This window comes from Thalia democratica, chromosome 3 (genome assembly GCF_965202585.1).
Source record: "Thalia democratica chromosome 3, ktThaDemo2.hap1.1, whole genome shotgun sequence".
Taxonomy (NCBI): Eukaryota; Metazoa; Chordata; class Thaliacea; order Salpida; family Salpidae; genus Thalia; species Thalia democratica.
Genome location: NC_139167.1, coordinates 37798410 through 37817692, shown reverse-complemented (window position 1 = coordinate 37817692; position 19283 = coordinate 37798410). Strand labels below are relative to the sequence as shown.

At 26.2% G+C, this 19283-nt stretch overlaps 1 protein-coding gene across 2 annotated transcripts; it reads left to right on the top strand.

Moving 5' to 3' along the window:
• The first annotated feature begins 290 nt into the window (after positions 1–290).
• On the top strand, positions 291–12982 carry LOC145831456 (cytosolic purine 5'-nucleotidase-like). Of its 2 annotated transcripts, XM_082938721.1 has the most exons (14): positions 292–358; positions 575–639; positions 1692–1817; positions 1900–2005; positions 2910–2965; positions 3732–3885; positions 5407–5499; positions 5781–5918; positions 6466–6507; positions 7831–7938; positions 9229–9355; positions 10192–10354; positions 11409–11556; positions 12040–12982. In XM_082938721.1, exons 1-14 carry the CDS (start codon positions 356–358, stop codon positions 12403–12405), a joined length of 1695 nt encoding a protein of 564 aa, XP_082794847.1. In that variant the 5' UTR covers positions 292–355; the 3' UTR covers positions 12406–12982. The 2 variants fall into 2 exon arrangements, with proteins under 2 accessions (XP_082794848.1, XP_082794847.1); XM_082938722.1 differs by lacking the exon at positions 6466–6507 and having other exon boundaries at positions 291–358.
• The last annotated feature ends 6301 nt before the right edge of the window (positions 12983–19283 follow it).

Genomic DNA, 19283 nt, shown 5'->3' with positions numbered 1-19283 from the left:
ACAACTTATGTACAAGTCAACTTATTTTTGCTTTGTTTGTTCTTATTTTTGGATTTATTTTGTTGTTATTTTTTTGTTATTATTTAGTGGTTTTTGTTCTTTTATAATACATGTTTTGATTATGGAGGCAGGGTTGTATTCATATCTTCACATATTTTGAAGGCACAAAAGACCACATTATGTTAAATTAATTGTAGCTTAATTAAATTGTTTTCAAAATTAATTTAAAACCAAGTAAAACTTAAAATATTAAAACAGTAGTATTTGTTGTTTTAAAAATTAATTACTGTTAAAATATTTTTTTTTACAGATTTTAAATTTTTGTTTTACTAAAAGCATATTATTTGTAAAGAAAATGGTTAGTTTTTTAATGTTTTTAAATATCTGCTTTACTTTATTAATTAAAGTTTTAATTAAACTTATTTATTACTACTTATATTTCACAAAGTAAATTAATACTTTATAACATTTGCTGTACAGCTTGTTCAAATTTTAAATTGTCATTATTTAAAGCAAAAAAAATATTGACATAATTTTGTTTTAATCTATAATTCATAAATGAAATAAAAAATAGAACTCACATGCAAATGAAGAAATTGGAACTGGTTTAAATAATTACAAGAGACAGCCTAAATCCAGGTTATATATTCATTAATTTTATTGAAATAAGTTTTCTCTAATTTTCTTTTTTTGCTTGCTTAATAAGAAGCTTGAAATTTTAAACTTAATTTATTTTTTCGTTATTTTGATTACAAATGTTGGCATTAATGTTTTTGTTTAAACAGTTTTGTTGTAAAAATATTTGCCGATTTAAAAAAAAAATACAATTGTGGTAATTAGAAATTGAATTTCACCTTAATTTTTTTTTGACAAAATAAGGTAGGATATAGTTTTAAACTTACATAAAACTTTATTACTTTAAAAAACTTTTCTAAATATTTATTAAAAAACATTAAAAATTTTGTTTTGTTAAAAAAAATGTTTTAAAATTAAAGTTTATTAAAATTGTTTACTTAGTTAAGTTGTACTTTTTTTTTAATTTTCTTAATTTATTCAAACTTACTGAATAGTTTTGCAATTATTTTTTATATAGTTTGTTTATAATGTAAATTCATGTTTCAAAAGTCAGTATTTAAAAACGTCAAAAATTAAATACCTAAGTAATTAAAATTCTGTTTTTAACATATTCAATTATGTATATTGATGAAAGGGATTTTTCAACATTACAATGTTGAACATTAAAATGATCTTAAAGTAAATATTAAAATTTTTCTAAAATGTATTTCTTTAAGAAACTAGTTTTCTTGTTTATATGCTTAGAAATTTTTATACTAGAAATATTGTAATTATTTTTTTTAATAACTGTTTAGACTTAACTAAGGGTTTGTATATACATGTACACTATATAAATTTTAAACAAGTTGTAATTTTTGCAATTAGTTATGCAAACAATAGAAATATGTAATAAATTATAAAAAAATTCGATTTAATTTTGACATTAAATTTTACAAAATATTTATTTCAATAACCTTTTTGCGTGTTCAAAGCTTTTAACATTATTCACAGTTTTTTTTCCACAATTATTTTACATATCAAAAAGACACACCTAAAACTTAAGTAATGAAACGCTACTTTTCGTGTAACTTCACCACCCATGGCTACTTAGTTTTATCTGGTTCGTTTTTCTGCAGAGTGTTCGTCAACAGAAGTTTGAACCTTGGCAAAATAAAATGCTTTGGTTTTGACATGGATTACACGCTTGCCGTGTACAAGTCTCCAGCCTACGAAGAACTTGGGTTTGAACTTGTCAGAGAGAGGTGAGTTAGAGTAACAACTTTCATGAATATTTAAACTGTTGCCTGCACTTGTTGTTATTGCGCACTTTTCACATGCACACAGGCTAATTGCTTGCGGTTACCCAGAGGCCTTGCGAAAATACGCGTATGATGCTCAATTCCCCCTGCGTGGATTGATATTTGACAAGACGCTTGGAACTCTAATCAAGGTTTTTAGTTTCTCGTAAAAAGAATTTATAAGAAGCATTGCAATATCTTTTTAAGAAGTTTATTAGATTAAATTGCACACTTTGTGGCATCATGTCTCAAAATAGAGCGTTATTACAATAACAACTGTATCTTAGTTCACTCTTAGTTTAATATAAAAGTAATTTTACTTTGTAGAATACATTTTATTTTATATGTTATTTATAAACAGGAATATGAAAACTCATTTAAAAAATGTCAAAACTAATTAGATTGGTTATTTAACTTAAGATAAAAAACTTAAAATTTTGTGTATTCAATTCAGAAATATAAATATAAAAATATCTTATATGTAACTATATATTTTAGACAGCTTTAATTAATTTAAAATTTTGTTTTATACATATTTAAATACAGATTTTGTTACACTTGTGGTAATTTATAACTTTTCCTAACATTTTCCATACATATTTTTCAGTATTTTAAGTAAGTTATAAGTTTTGTAAAATTAGCGCATTGAAAAAAAAAGGAAGGTAAAAATTAGTTTAAAGTTTTTTAGCTTAAATTTAATAATGAAAGTGAATTATGTTTAAATGTTTAAGTTGATTAATAGCTGATAGACAAATAATTTAAATACAGTTTACATTGCGTGTTTTCATAAGTCAGTTGTATGCTTAGCTGTACAAAATAAATGCAACAAGTTTAAAAAACAACTTTGTTTTTGATATTAAACAGTTACATTAAAGCTTATAACTGCTAAGAAATATACTAGCAACTGTTTTATATTTTGCTACAGTTTTTTTTTTTAATAAAAACATTTTCTTTTACTTACTAGAAAAAACTTTTATGAAATAAAAACGTGTTGTGTTTATTTATAACGAACAACTTAGTATTTATAAGAGTTTTAATATTTATTTTTTCATCTAGGTAGATACATATGGAAACATATTAAGTTGTGCACAAGGTTTCCGCTTCCTTAGTATGTAAGTGGTTTTATACTTTGCTCAACTTATATTTAAATAGTTTGTTTACTATTGTCAATTTAGTTGTTTAAAATTTTGTACAAAATTTTATTTTTACTTTTTCAACATTTTTAGTGTTAAATATAAACTTATCTCAAGTATTACATAGAATTTAAAAAAACTGTTTACACTAAAAATTTCAAACTGTTTCAAAATTTTTTTTATCATATCAATTTATTTGTATTTTTTAAGCAACTAAACAACTTGAGAATATGTTTTAGTTGTTACAATAACATTGTTATAATAAATTAGCTAACTGACGCAAAATGTTGTTGATATGTTCTCTCAAGTAGTTTGTGTTTTTATTTTTTAAATTCCAGCTTAGCAGATTAACACAGAAATTATGAATGTTTCTAAAAACTGCATGTTTACTTATGAATTACAGTCAAGTTTGTGTTTGCTTAAGTATAAACTTGATAAACAAGCTGTCAATCGTTTCTCCTATCTGTTAGCGACGCACATTGAAACAGTAGCTGTTTTTGATGATATTTTTTAGCATCTGAGCTATTTGAACCGCACAAATTACAAACAAAGGCTCTTTAAAATATAGTGTTATGTTTAACAAAGCGTCCGCATATACTTCAGTTAATAAAGCAACTATTGTTATATACACAACTAAGCGATCAATAAAAACTTGAAACTTTGTTCTGAGAAGAGTTTCAGATAAAGAATTCGTCAGATAAAAATCGGGTGAAAATTTCACAATTTTTTACGTTTTTTCCAACAGAAACGAGGTGCTGGAACTGTACCCGAACAAGTTCATCGAGGTGGGCGACACAGGCAGGTTCTACATATTCAACACGCTGTTCAACCTGCCCGAAATATACCTGCAAGCGTGCATCATCGACTACTTTGTGAACGGCGACGAAAGCTACGAGAAGGCGAGAACCTGTTGTTGTGCTGTTGCCGTCTGAAATATTTATCAGGCTAAAGTTTGCCGTGTTTGGCCAACTTTAGAAAAATGCTTTTAAAAGATACGGTTTACAACATAATATAAAAGATAATTTTTTGTCAATAAACAAGGTTGCAAAAAAAAAACTGGAATTCTGAAAAACCTTGAATTTGAGAAATTTTGAAAAAAACTGGGATTTTGAACAAAAATAACTTAAAAACCTGGAATTTTAAATAATTTTTACATGTTAATAGTAAAATTTTAATTTGGCACGAAAAATCTACCATATAGACATAAAAAATTTGTCATCATCAAAAATTTTCAAACAAAATACTTATTTAAAGTAGCTTTACAGTATCTTTCAATGTTGTTATAATACTTGGCACAATTTTTAAACTTTGCTTTAAACTAAAAAAAGACTTTAAAACGTGTACTTTTTAAAACCAGGAAGAAATTCAGAAAACCTGAAAGAAATTTCTCAAAAAATTTGGCAAACCTGAACAAAGTATTTTAATTATCATTCAAAAATACTGTTTTACTTGCTAAAAGTATTGAAGTTTACAAAATGTGACCAAAAAATAGTAATATAGTAAGAACTATTCTTATCTTACACCTTTAGCTATATTTTGTATTTCTTAAAAAAAAATTGTAAAAAATAATGTTTCTATTTTAAACTTATGTAGTTTATTAAAAAATTGTTCAAGTTAAAACAATTTTCATATCAAAATTTTGAACATTTTCATATAAATATGAAATAGCGGATATGCATATGTTCAAGAGTAGCTTGTAAGTGCTTTACTGAATATTCATCACGTGCTTTAAAACTGCATGCCTTTTTAAAGTTTTTAAGTTCATGATAAATCCCGTTCCGCCTTAACCTAGTTTATTTAATAAATCGATTGTGTTTAAACTAAAATAAAAACGGTATATCTTGCAAGTTTTAGTCGTTCTTGTTAGAAATATGTACAGAAAAAAGTTTTCGTTCATTTGTAAATTTAAGAGTATAATGGTCATATAAATTTTATTGTGTTTATGTTTTTTAGCTGTTAAAAGTTAAGATAATTACGTGATGTTCTTAGATTTAAGTTTCCTTCTGTTAAAGTATTGTTTACATTTATAAAAACAAAGATAAAAAATATTAAGTGTAAAACAAATTGTTTCTATAAGTAGTTTCCAAAAATTAATGTTACTAAATACAATGAAGTACTTATGACATTGAAAACTTAAGTTTACCATATTGATTATTATAAAATATTAATTTGTTCTATTTAACTTTTAATTTCTATGTATTGTTTTATACTTTATTTTTAAACCGATAAACCTTAAATCTACATGTTTTATTTGAGAATATTTTAATTTAATTTTTTTTTATATTTTTGAAATATCACTTACAAACAGACAAAGATGCTTTAATTGGTAATTTAAGTTTATTTCATTAAGCTTTTTTTAAATAAGATGTAAAATTGTATAACTTTGCTGTATATTTCATTATATCATACAACTAACACAGACCCTGAATGGAATCAAAATTGGTTCTAGGCTGATGAGCTACAAAACTATCTACTCTGATATCAGATCTGCTGTGGACTACATTCACATACAAGTTAGTTTGCTTCAAATAACCACAAAAATTTTGAGTGTATAAAAGTTAAACTTACGATTAAAATTTATAAAATAAAATAAAATTTTTAAAACAATCTATGTAATTTTTATGAATTCTTTGATGCTATTACTTTCTTTATTTCGTACAATATTTTCTTTTCACTACTTTATAAAATAATTTTGTAAGATACCAAGAGCTGTGGTTTTTCTTGCAACTTGGAAAAGCAGTTAAGTATTTTGAAATGTTTCTCAAAGTTTTCTAAAATTTTATTTAAAATTCAGGGCGATTTAAAGAAACGGACAATGGACGACTTGGACAGGTACGTGAAAAAAGAACCGAAGCTTCCACTGCTGCTGGACCGGATGTCCAAGCACGGAAAAGTGTTCCTGGTCACCAACAGCGGGTACAAATACACTGATGTTAGTCTTTCATAACTTATTACAGAGTTATGTTGTTATTCAGCATAAAGTTTTTTTGGTGTTTAGTTTTTTAGTCGGACCCACACAACCAGTTTGTTTTAGAAATATAGTTTAAACAAATAAAGCTAACCTTTTTTTTTATCTTTTGTAGTTTCTTAGGTTGTAAATTTTATTTAGCTGTATACTTTACTTAATTTTTTTGAATAAGCATATATTTTTGTGTGAATAAGGCAATTTCTTACAGTAACAATATCATATGCGTCAAAACTTCGGTAAACAAAAGATACTTGAATTTTACAAAAACAAGGGCGTATTCAGGCCTTACGTAAATAAACAGCCAAGTAGAAAATACTACAAATAAAACTGACCAATAGTAACAAGTACTCAAAAACAACCTACGCGAATAAATATTATTGAAAACTGTTTAGTTTTATCTCAATATTTTTGTGTTCTTTTAAACTATAGCGTTTTTTAAAACCATGTTATTAAATTATTTTGTTTAACTTTTGTGTAAAATTTTATCATTTAGAGTTTGTATAATCAACAGAAAGTGATGACCTACCTCTTTGACTTTGAGCACGGACCGCAGGTTTGTTTTGAGTTTACGAAAAACTGTTTGTTATTAGCACTTTGTAGTGATTGCCAACAACTTTATGTTCAACTAGTGCATAAGCGGTCATTTTGATTTCAAATCGCAGCTCAAAGCTTTTAATGTGTCAGCGTCGCGCGATCTGGCTATCTGTGTTAGCTAATCACGATTGAAAGTTTAGAAAAGAAACTTTGAGCTTTATGTTGTTGTGGCGTTAACCTTACACACATTCTAAACCACCAGCGGAAATTTATATAACATGTTTGCTCGCGTAAGAAATTCTTTAACTTTTCTCACAACTCCAAAGCGCTCAAACTTGACCTCAACTTAACTTTTGCGCAATGTGTTTTTCGCTTTTTATTGCGGCCAGACTGCAATTTGAATTTAGATGCTTTCTAAAGTCTTTGCAGCAGCGCATGCTTTTCAGAGGGCGACTTTTGCAGAAAGTTCTCCGTGCAGACTCGTTTAATTATTCAGGCTTAAGCCTGGCAAGCTGCTAGATTTTTCAAGATTAAAAGTTTTAAGACGTAAATACGCCAAATGGGGTTCTGTAGAAAAATATTTTTGCTTTACTATTTTTGCGTGCGTCAGATCAATTTATTATTATTTTTTAAACCAGTATGGATGTGTGATTAGCTTTTATTGTATGGTTTTAACTACAAGTTGAACACAAAAGCTTTTATTTTCTTTTATACTTGTATCAAGTTTTGAAGTTTTGCAGTAGTTTTTAAAAAAATAGCTTCTATTTGCCGTAGTTGTAATAATTATAAAGTAGCTTTTAACTAAACTTCAATTTAAATTTTTAGATATTCTGTTGTTTTCGTTAAAATCAAATAGAGTTTCAAATATAAATTTCTACTTAAGAGTTACTGCTGTAGTTTTTTTTTTAAATATGTAGTTTTTGCACAAAATTAAATTTTTCATGTAATATCAATTTTTTTTTCATGATTTCGCTTCACCTATGGAATTTCAATCATTTTGTTTCAGAATAAGGTTTGTAGTGTTTGCTTTTTTTTCAATAAAAATTTTCAATCATACTTAAAAGAAATTAATTACTTTAATAGATATTCCAAATAAAAAGTTTTTCTATACGTTTTTTAAATTGTACTAATTAATTTTGATTTTGTTTATGTTGTACATTAATTAAAAATATAAATTCAAATTTTCTATAAGTTTGTTCTGAAAATAAGTAAACAAAAAAATTACCATAATCTTTTTTAATAAGTTTGTTGTTTTTATTGATTTATTAAAATAAAAGCTTCAAATTGTATTCCATACTTCAAACCTCATAAATAACACTCTTTATGAACTTATCTGTTTTAGCCCGGCACGCCTCACAGAAGCTGGATGTCTTACTTTGACGTGGTTGTTGTCGACTCGAGAAAACCGAAGTTCTTCGCTGAAGGCACCTCGCTCAGGGAGGTCAACACGGTGCGTTCTGTTTGGTCCAATATTTACAGCTTTTTAAAAACAAATAGAATAAAAATTAATCTTTTAGTAGATTTAAAACGTTCTGTTTGTTACATTACCATAGTTTTTTTTACAATCGATTTTGTAAACAAACAAACTTGAAATTAATAAGTAGATCGCTTGAGTAGTCACTTTTAAGTAGTATTAGTATTTGTATTATCTGTTTGAATTTTTATTTACAGCCGTTTTTAAAAACGAATAGAAAAAAAATAGATCTTTTAGTAGATTAAAAAATAAATAAAACTAAAAATACGAGTTTATGGAATTTTTCTTTATTAGTTACTAGAACTCCTTTAAATTTAGTTCTAACCTACACCCTACTTCTAGTTTTAGTTTTCTTTTTTATCTGCAAGGTGTGCTTTAATCTTGCTTTGTTTGTTTATCGGTAATCGATACTGTTTGTAGTCGTTATCTCTTTAAAAGTAGAAATTAGATTTAAGCAGTGCAAGTATAACAAACATAAAAAATTATTATTACTTAAAAGATATTTTGTGTGATGTATACTACTGTTGTGTTTTGATAAATTTCATCTTACTTGATGTTTTGTTTTGGTCAAAGTACATTAGTTTTAAAAATTTTGTTCTTTTTTATAAGTGCTTACTGTATGAAGATAAGTTATTACAAACAAAAAACAAAACTATAGTTTCTAAGCTTATCAATTTTTTATTATAGTGTTATTGTCTATCAATATAGTTTTTTGAGCTTTGTTTAAACATAAGCAAGTTAAATTTTTAGCTTATATAAAACATTTGAAACCAAAACTTTTTACTGTACTGTTTTAAATAATTCAACTAAGGTATTTTAAATATTACTATATATCAAAAAATAAGATTATGTTGTATAAGAGAGATTTTATTTAAACCTCTTGTTTTAATCTATAGGTTTTAAGTTGGTGTAATCTTATGATTTGATCATACTTTTTTTTGTTTAGAAAAAATATCTTAATTACAGTTAATTTGAAAATAGTCAATTAAAGTCCACATAATTATCTATAGTTTTAAAAATTTAAAATGGTTTTTTTGTAAATTCATTATCACTTAACAATAGAAAAATAACACTACTTAAAATTTCGAGTTGATAATCATCATGTCATAAAACATAAAATACCTTTTATATACTATTTTAATGTATGTATGTTTTAAAACTAAACATTCGCCTTGAACTTTATTAGTTGAAATAAATAAATTAAACGTTTACATTTGTTTTACAAAACTTGGTACAAAACAAGTAAATAGTGAAAACACCCCACAGGACACGGGCAACCTGCACATAGGCCATTACACGGGCGAGCTCAAGAAGGGTTCCGTGTACAGCGGAGGGTCGTCGGACACTCTCTGCGACTTGCTCGGTGCCAAGGGAAAAGAAATTCTATACATCGGTTTGTACGAAACTTTTTAAGCCCTTTGGTGTTATTGTTGTTTTGTTACTTAAAGTTTCATATGTTAAGTTTTGGCTGGAAGTTTTTGTTAGAAAATTTTTGTTTGGCATGGTATTAACCTGAGTTTTGTAAAGTTTAGATATGTTTTTTAAATATTAATAATTTTTACTAAATAACTTATTAACTTTTTAATCATTGCATAAAAACAACTTTATTTAAATAACAGCAATTCAAATGAGGTGTTCCAAACTAACGTTTAAAATACTAGATATTTTTATTTAAAGCTGCAAAATATTAATTTAACATCATGTATACCATTTTATATTTCTAAACATTAACTTTTTCAATGGTTTTTACAATAATAAACTTTTTATGTTATAAAACACTAAATTGCAAAAGGGTTTCTACAAAATTTAAGTTCTTGTATTTTAAAAAATTAATCTTTTTTAAACGTTTTTAATAAAATGAATATAATATTTGTATTTTGTCAAAAACAGTATACAAAAAAATTGAAGACTTACTGTTCCGTTGTTTTTTAAAAACAAAAAGCTGGATGCTACTTTTATTCATATACTTGTTTTTGATTTCCATTGTTTTGGGTTTTGTACAACAGTTTAACGGTTAATTCACAAAATTTTTATTATCAACATGCAGACTTTCCTTACTTTAAACCATAAAAAACAACTTGTTGTTTTTCAAAAACTTTTGCTTATACATATTTTTTTACGAGCCAATAAACACTGTTAACACGATGCCACAAAACTAAACTTTTACAATCAAATATTTTCACGCTCAAACATCATTAGGAACTGTTTCAATTTTTTTTTTGCGCGCAGGCGACCACATATTCGGCGACATACTGAAGTCGAAGAAGCGCAGGGGCTGGAGGACCTTCCTGGTGGTGCCGGAGATGGACGGGGAGATGGGCATCTGGTACAGCAACAAGGACAAGCACGACCACCTCAACCAGCTGGACGTCCAGATCGGTCACAAGTACAGGTTTGCGTGTTAAAAGTAGTTGTTTATTTTTTATGTTATGTTGTGTGTGTAGTTTCTTACATAGCTACAAATTTAAAAAAATCATGTAAAAGTTGCTTTCGTTCGTATTTTATTACAAAAACGTTTTGTCGGCAAGCAAATGGCCTTTTGTATTAAAATTTGCTTTCATTAAAGCTTTTTTTTTGTTTTGGCCAGAGTTTAAGAAATTAAATTCAGTTAAGCAAAATATTTAATTGTAAATTTTTAAATCAATTTGTTAATTAAGCTGCCTTAAACTTAATTTAAAAAAAACATTTGATTTATTTCAAATAACTGTAAAAAGTTAAGGATAAAAAGAAATATTAAGTTAATAACGATAAACATCATAACTAATTGGTTTTGTAAAAATGTTATAACTGTAATTACTTTACGACTTAGTTTAACAACATAAACTTTATTACTGCTTTTTTTATTATTGGTTTTAAATTTGTTGAGAATGAAAGTAAAAATGTAAACTTTTTTAATAATTTTACTCTTTACAGCTGTGTACAGTGAAAAAGTTATTTTGTAAAGCTTAAAAGTTTTTTATTGTACACAGCTGTAAAAAGTAAAGTAATTAAAAAAGTGTTCGTTCTTACTTTTATTCTCAATAAATTTAAAGTTAAAAATAGAAATAAGCAGTATTAAAATTTTCATTGATTTATATTAACAAATGTAGATATCGAAAAACCTTAAGATACTTAAAATAAATATTTTATAAAGCTTTTTAAAAGTTTTTTAAAATATCAAATTCTACATACTGTTGCCTAGAATTTTACTGTATCACTGTATATTTAAAATAAACTAAAAATAATGATACATTTAAATTGTAAGATATAAAAAAACATTTAGTAAAAATAAGTGTTTAAATTTTTCGCGTTTATTGATCTTAAAACATAAAAAATACTAAACAAAATGCAAGTTAAATTATTGACGAAAATTTTAAACAATTCAACAACCGAAATTAGTAATATTAAAACAAACATGACACCTCAATTAACCGAGCATTCGTTGTATGTGGTAGTGAACGTTACAGGGACCTGGACAGCGCCTCTTGCGACCGACCCAACATCCACTCGCTGCAGGAGCAGATAAGGCGGGTGGCGCACGACATGGACCAGCAGTTCGGGATATTCGGGTCGCTTTTCAGGAGCGGCAACAGGCAGTCCTTCTTCGCCTCGCAGGTTGGCGCGTTTCGTATTTGTAAACATAACCGCCTTTAGTGGTCAACGATCAATCATGTGTTGATAGTGTGTTTTTTTAATTTAGGAAATTTAAACTAATTAACAGTGATGTAGATTTAATATATTTTGTGTATAATTTTCCAAATCTTTACCAAAGATAAAAATAAAAGATTAAAGTTAAATGATTAAAAGATTGGCGCGTTTTGGTTTTGTAAATATAACTGCCTTTAGTGGTAAATGATCAATCATGTGTTGATGATATATTTTTTTTAATTTAGGAAATTTAGACTAATTAATAGAGATGTAGATTTGATATATTTTGTGTATAATTTTCCAAAGCTTTACCAAAGATAAATATAAAAGATCTAAGTTAAAAGATAATTTCTCCATTATTGTTTTCAAATTAAAAAAAAAAACTGAGTACTGAATGCGGTGTAGTACTAATGTTTTTGTTTTGTAATTTTTTCTCAACTTTTACACCAGGTGATGAGATACGCCGACTTGTACTCCTCATCCTACATCAACTTGCTGGTCTACCCCTTCTGCTACTTCTTCCGCGCCCCCGCCATCCTCATGCCGCACGAGTCCACCAACTACAACTTCGTCCAACAGAACGGAGCGAGCACCAGCTCCGCGGAGGAGGAAGAAGAGGAGAAGATCAAGCCCCAGGTGAAGAAGACGAACCTGGAGATGCCCAGCCAGCAGATGACCCGCTCCACCAACTCACAGCTTCAGGACGCCGACGAGGACTCCGACCCGGACCAGGAGCAAGGAAGCTCCAAGGAGGGTGTTTCCCCCGAAGACGAACTCGGCAACTTCGAGCTGCTGGACATGGCCGCCTCGCGATAGACGCCAAGCGGTGGAAAAATTTTACGTAAACTTATTTTCGACTGTATAATCAAATAGACTTCTGTTTTGCGTTGTTAATCTATGGAATTCTTCTGCAATATTTCGTTTTTTGTGTGCAGTTTTTTGTGGTACTGTTTTCCTTGTACTGTTTCGGGTGAACTGCTAGACACGCCATGAGTCGTTTTGTTTTTTCGAAGCCTGATATTCAATATATCTTCTGTCAGCCACTTTTGTTTCGACACATTTGTTCAAAGCGTTGACATTCCGCGTTGTATTTACTTATTATTTACTCAATGTTTTCTTTATTAGCAAAGACAAGGTTTGTATACAATAAAAGTATAAGTGCTCTTTCGTTTATAACTTCTTTTTATGTCATAAGTGTGCATTTTAAGTTTTAAATAATTCAAAAAAAGCTTCTACTTTTTTTTTTAATTTAAGCAAATTGTTACTCTATATTATTTAATTATTACAATGGTAAATAAATTTGTGTATTTAAAAATCTAACAACAAAATGAACTTTACTTATGTCACTACTGTATAATCGTTTATTTAATTCAACAATAAAGACAGCTTATTTTTTAAACATTTAGATTTGTTTATGTTTTAAGTCCTTAAATTACTAATTCGCTCAAAGTTTAAACATAAAAAATTGTTTGTTAGGTTTTAAGTGAATTTAAGTGAACTAAAATTTAAAATAAAGGAATTATCAACTGTAAGAAATTTACCGACGACACTTGCCTAATATTGCTGGCATTTAATTTTGGAAACATTAATTAAACAATTTAATTAAAATTAACATTTTTCGTGACGTAGCCAAGCATCTGTTATTGATCATTGCATCACAATTGTTTGGCCTAGGCAAAGAGCAGTGTTAGACTTTGAAGTTCTGCTTGTATTGCCTACAGTTGAACTTGACTTATTTAAATTAAATAATCCGGTCAGTATTTGCTATCTAACAAAGTTACATTAACTAAGTTTAAAGTATTGTCATAACAAAGTGTTTGCTTAGCTTTAAAGTATCTATTTTCAAATAGTGTATAAGAATTTAAAGTTTTACTAATTTTATGTGTTCTTTTAGGCTAAAATTATTTAGTTTTGAATTATTTTTATAGCTATAAAAATCAATTTACTTAACATTAAATCTAAAATTGTCATGTAAAAGGTTTTTTATTTTTCCATTAAGATTTTGTCAAGTATTTAGACTGAAATTATAATAATCACAAGTTTAAATAGTACTCTTTCTTTATTACACTAACACATGTTTCTGTGTGTCAAGCGAGTTATCACACTTCGACGGGCTTCTGTAAAAAATAAAATACTGTAATGAAAGAATAGAAGCTGATGTAGGTATATGTGTCTTTATTAGAAATAAGAATATATACTAAAGTCTATTGTAGATTAATGGTATTAATAATATATATATATTTTTTTAAGTTTTAAAATTCGTTTATAAAAGAAGCCTTTAAGTATTAAACGTTTGTTTTGAAAACAGTTGAGCTTATAATGCTTAAATTGAATTTTTTTTTTCCAACAAAAATTAAACCAGTGTTACTATACAAAACAAATTTTAAATGCATATTTTATAAAAAAAAAATAAGTATAAAATATTTAACAAATGATAAATTTTTTGATACTAATTTTAATGTTTGTAACTATAAGTAGTGTGAATAAGTTAAAAAAATATTTATAAATTTCTACTGCTTTACTTTTACAATCAATAGTAAAGCCATGCAAAATGCTACAAAAACAAGGAAAAAAGTTGTAATGTTAACAAAACATTACATAAAATAGCTGTAAGTGTAAATTTAATAAGTTTAGTCTTAAAAGTAAATTTTTCACGAACTACTACAGACAAATTGCTTTATAAGTTTTTAAAAGTAGAAATAATTTTAATATAAAAAAAAATGAAATACTGATTGACTAAACTATAAAACAAATACATTTAAGGAAAACGGGTGAGTATTATGTTACTGTAGAATTTCTACATTATCACTTTTTAAGCATATAACTAAGTTATAAAATAATTAAAATATAAAAGCTTCAAATTTATTAAAAAATCTCAATTAGAATGTTTACAATCCTATGATGACAAAAACGTTTGTAATATTTTTGCAGTAATTTATGCTTTAAATTTACACTGTATAACTTTGTTAAGCCGTTTTAGAACAAAAATTTAATATTTTTCACATCAAAGTTTAATTTACAAAAACAGTTTTTACAATATTACACACATTTACAGTTATATATATATTTTTTTATTATTCATAAAAGAGTGTTAAAATTTGTAAGTATTTTGAGTTTCTTGGTTTACATCTAACTTGCTGTGTAGCTTGATGGCCAAAACGTCTTCCTATACACCAGGTCCTTCGACCAAAGTTTTTGAGTGTTGATTTTTTATATTGTTCAATAAACTTTTACGACACTCGAAATTCGATTTATTTTGTAGCTAAACCTTTCTTTTATTTAACTATTTACTGAAAACGTTTAAGAAATCCTACAAACTAACAATTTTAAAATAGAAAATTAGTTAGCTAATTTTAAGATAGAATAAAAATGTTATTATAAATCTACGGCTACGGAATGTAATGTGTATAGATAGGCTGTTAGTACATTGCAAATTAAAAAAACACAGCACTAAAGTTAAATGGATAAAAAACTATATATATTTACTATGTTATCAGTTTAAGTCAAACTACAGCATAAAACATTACAGTTATATTATTTCTAGAACTTAAAATAGATTTTGCCAAAAAATTGAAACTCAATTATTTAGTTTTAAAACTAAGTTTTTAACCAAAGTAAATTGAAAAGTATTTTTAATCAAGAAAGAAAACAAAATAGTACAGAGTAGTATTTCAATTTTTATATTTCGAATTTTTTTTGTTTAATATAGTTTTCATAGGTTTATAAAAATAAATTTAAGAAAGCTTATATAAAAATTTTGATTTTTTAAATAAATATAGAAAAACTTCAATGAAATTTTTCTCTAATTTTTTTTTGGTAAAGTACAGAATGTAAATATTACATTTTTTGTTTTTTTATAATATGAAACAAAAAATTTTTTTTTTTATAAAAGTTATAATTTTTTTGATGTTTATACAAATGTATTAAGTGATTTTGTTTTGTTTCTATTAAAAGGTATGATATTTACTTGACAAATTTTAAATGTGCATTGTGCCATGTACTGTAAAGGTCGGCAGCCCGTTATAAGTAACGAAATTCCTTTTTGAAAAAAAAGTTGCTTGTGGGTCGTATTCTCTACAAAGATTTCTATTGTCGGCAGTAGTTAGTTAAGAAAAGCTAGTAATCAATTAAAAAAAAATCTATTATGAATTAAAGTGTTCAGAAAATTTGTCATCAAAAAACACTAGTATTTACTATTTTTTAAGCTAGGAGTCTAGTTGTAAATTTTTTAATAATTTTTTTTTCTTGAAAAAACTATGCTTCCAACTGAAAATTACATTGCGGTCCACATATTTTTACTTTACTTTGACGATTGCCAACACCTAATCTATTTTGTAAGTATTCGATAAACTTTCATAAATAGTTTATAATTTAGAATGAAGTATTTAGTTTTCATTTTTTGTTTGAATGAAATTTTGTTTACTTTTTACTTTGTACCAACTTCTTAAACAATATTTATAATCAAGCTCGAGTCTTATATAACGTACTTGCTTAAGAATGAAACTTTTTTTTTGTTCCAGAGAAAAGAGTAATTAAAGTACTATCTAATTTAAATAGTAAAATTGTAGTCAAAGGGTCGTAATAATCAAAGTTTATTGAACGGAAATATACGTCGTGCAGCTTTTTTATCAAAAATAACTTGTTTAAAGCACTAAAATTCATTACTTTACAAAAAAAAGTTTAAAAGTACGCTTTTGGAAAATAGTTGTAAGTAAAAATGTTTCAGTCTAGAAATTCTGACATAATTTTATGTGAAGTTTAAAACAAAAAAGTACTTTTCAACCTTAAACTTTTTATAACTATGGGATGAAGCGAAGGACTTTTTATACTCAAACAAGCCAGGGTATTATAAAAAACTACTGACTTCTGATTTACAGTCACGGTTACCAGAACTCCGTATTCTGATTTGCTTATTTCAACTTATATATAATGCTGAAGTAATCGAGTGGTGATCTACTCTTAGTAATCTAGCAACTATGCTTACAGTTTGAAGATCTACATGAAGCTAATCAGCAAAATAATACTCAGAAGTCATAACTAACTTTATCGATTAATTTTTGCAACTCTACTCTACTATTATAAGAAAAATACTCACTTCTTGTAACTTTATTACACAGTTATGCTACCTTAGTTTTACAAAAACTCTGTACGGTAAAAAAAACAATCATTTAAAAACTAATTAAATTCTTTATTCAAAGCATATTTAATAGGTCTTTTCTTTATGTATATCTACATCGAATATCTTATCATTCAATGTAAATTTCTGAATCAAGACAGTTTTTTAATCGTGATAGTTATTATCAAATTAACATAAACTATGAAAATATTCTAGAAAAAGCTGACTAGTGAGTGACTACATTACCTACCTATTATACAAGCGGAAGGTGGTTTTGAAAACCTTTTTAACAAAATAGTACTTTACAATACATTACCATAAAAATATAAATAGCCGATTATAAAATAAGCTATACGTGAATAGTTCAGTTGTGAAAAAATCAAAAATTGAGATAACAGCAAAAAGGACAAATTGTCTAAAATTTTTAAACAATACCATCCCTTTTTACACCCATAAATAATTATTGTAATTAGGTAAAGAACCTAACAGAAGAAATTATAGCAAACATGATGCAACAATGCCTAATAAATTTCAAATAAACATATTATATAAATAGTGGTTACAAAACAATTGAAACACTACAATTTATGTTCCACGGTTAAAATTCTTAAAATTTTTTCTTACAATTCTTGATTTAAAATAAAATGTATCAGAAGTTTAAATAAAGATGAATATGTTGTTAAAAAGCATTAAAAAAATAATTAAAAAAGATTGACCATTATGTTTAAATTGCAAACATTTCTTACTGTTAGGCAGTTAAAGGAAGTTTGAAATGTATTTCTGAATTGTAAGAAAGATTACTGCACACATGGTAATGTAACATTTCAAATCCTATTTTAATTTATTTCTGAGTTTTTTTTTGTAATGGGTTCAACTCTGGGTAGGGTTGCCAAAAAACGTGGAATTTGACAATTAAGGCCACAAAAACCTGGAACTTTAGAAATTTATGAACAATAATCACTAAGAAACCTGGAATTTTAAACAGCTTTTACATTTTAATTAGTAAAATTTTTAAGTGACACAAAAGATATATCATATAGATAAAAAAGATTTGTCAAGACAAAAAAATATTTATTAAAAAACACATTTATAGAAGTGTTGCGATATCGATCATTGTGTTATACTATTTAACCAGTTTTTTACCTTAAACTTAATTTTTATCTAAAAATAGACCCAAAAATGTGTACTTTGAAAAACCTGGAAAAAATATTAAAAACTTGGAGAAAATTTTTGATAACCCAGTCCTGCTCTGGGGTTCAATCAATTTTGCAACTAAACTCAGAGAGTTTTTAAAGCTATCATTAAGACAGCAATGCATCAGACCACACTTTTATGTCAAACTAGTTTTATAACAATCTTTACAATAATTATGACTTCACAGTAAAAATCTAAATCTTTATTTGTGGCAATAGTACTACACATCATAGCTTAATTTTTTGGAGAACATGTAGCCACAACTTAGTTTGTTTTTAAAGCAGGGCTCTTGTAAATACAGTAGATACAAATTAAAATCATTAAAAAACTTGAATATAATATTTAAAGGCAATTTTTTGTACATTCTTTGCTGTTTATTGACAAATCTTCAAGTTTTCCTTGTAAATATAGTGTTGGCAAAAATCCTGTGGTTCTGGAAAAACCTAAAAATTTATTTTAGGCAACAAAAAACCTGAAATTTGAGAAAAAACAAACTGGAAAAACTAGGAATTTTGAACAACAATGTTTTAGCAAATAATGTTTATTATGTTTAAGAGAATTATTACTTCAAAGATATATATGTATTTTATTCATTTCATTTAGTTTTGAATTTTTTCATACAAATTAAAATCATTAAAAAACTTAAATATAATATTTAAAGCAATTTTTTGTACATTCTTTGCTGTTTATTGACAAATCTTCAAATTTTCTTTAAAACGCCCTTGTTATGTATAAGAATATGTTTGCAAATGATTTTTAAAATAGTATCTATTTAATATTTTGTTGGTGTCTTAAGTAAAATTTCAGCTAAATATTTGATAAAATAACTGTAATTGCATTTAAAAGATGAAAGAAAATGAGGAATTCTTATCAGTTTCTGGTTAATTTTAATGTTTTTTTTTTTTTTTTTTTTTAAAAGATTAAATTGAAAATTATGACAAATAATATATATATAATAAACAAATTTCAAATTATTTTAGTTAACTAAAAATATTGGTTGAGAGAAAAACAACTTAAAAATTAATCTTGTTTGAATTACTTGTTGGAATATACTTCAATAAAATATAGTGGTTAAGAAAAAAAAAACTGTTATTTTTAGGAGTTTAAATAATTTTTTCTTTAAAATTATCCTTGCCTTGGCCCCATTTGGTTCCAAAAAGCTTTTAAAATTGTTTTAGCTTTTGTCTACGTAAAAAAATATATTTTTTTTGGTTAAATAATTAAGTTAGTTTTCAAATTAATTTAAAAATTAAATTAACAAAACTATTCTATAAGTCATTCTATTTTTTTTTTAATTTATAAGGACAAAGTTTACTAAGACAATTTTTTGAATTAATAGTTTTTTTAAGTGTTTTTTAGTTTATTGCTATTTTTTAACTTAACT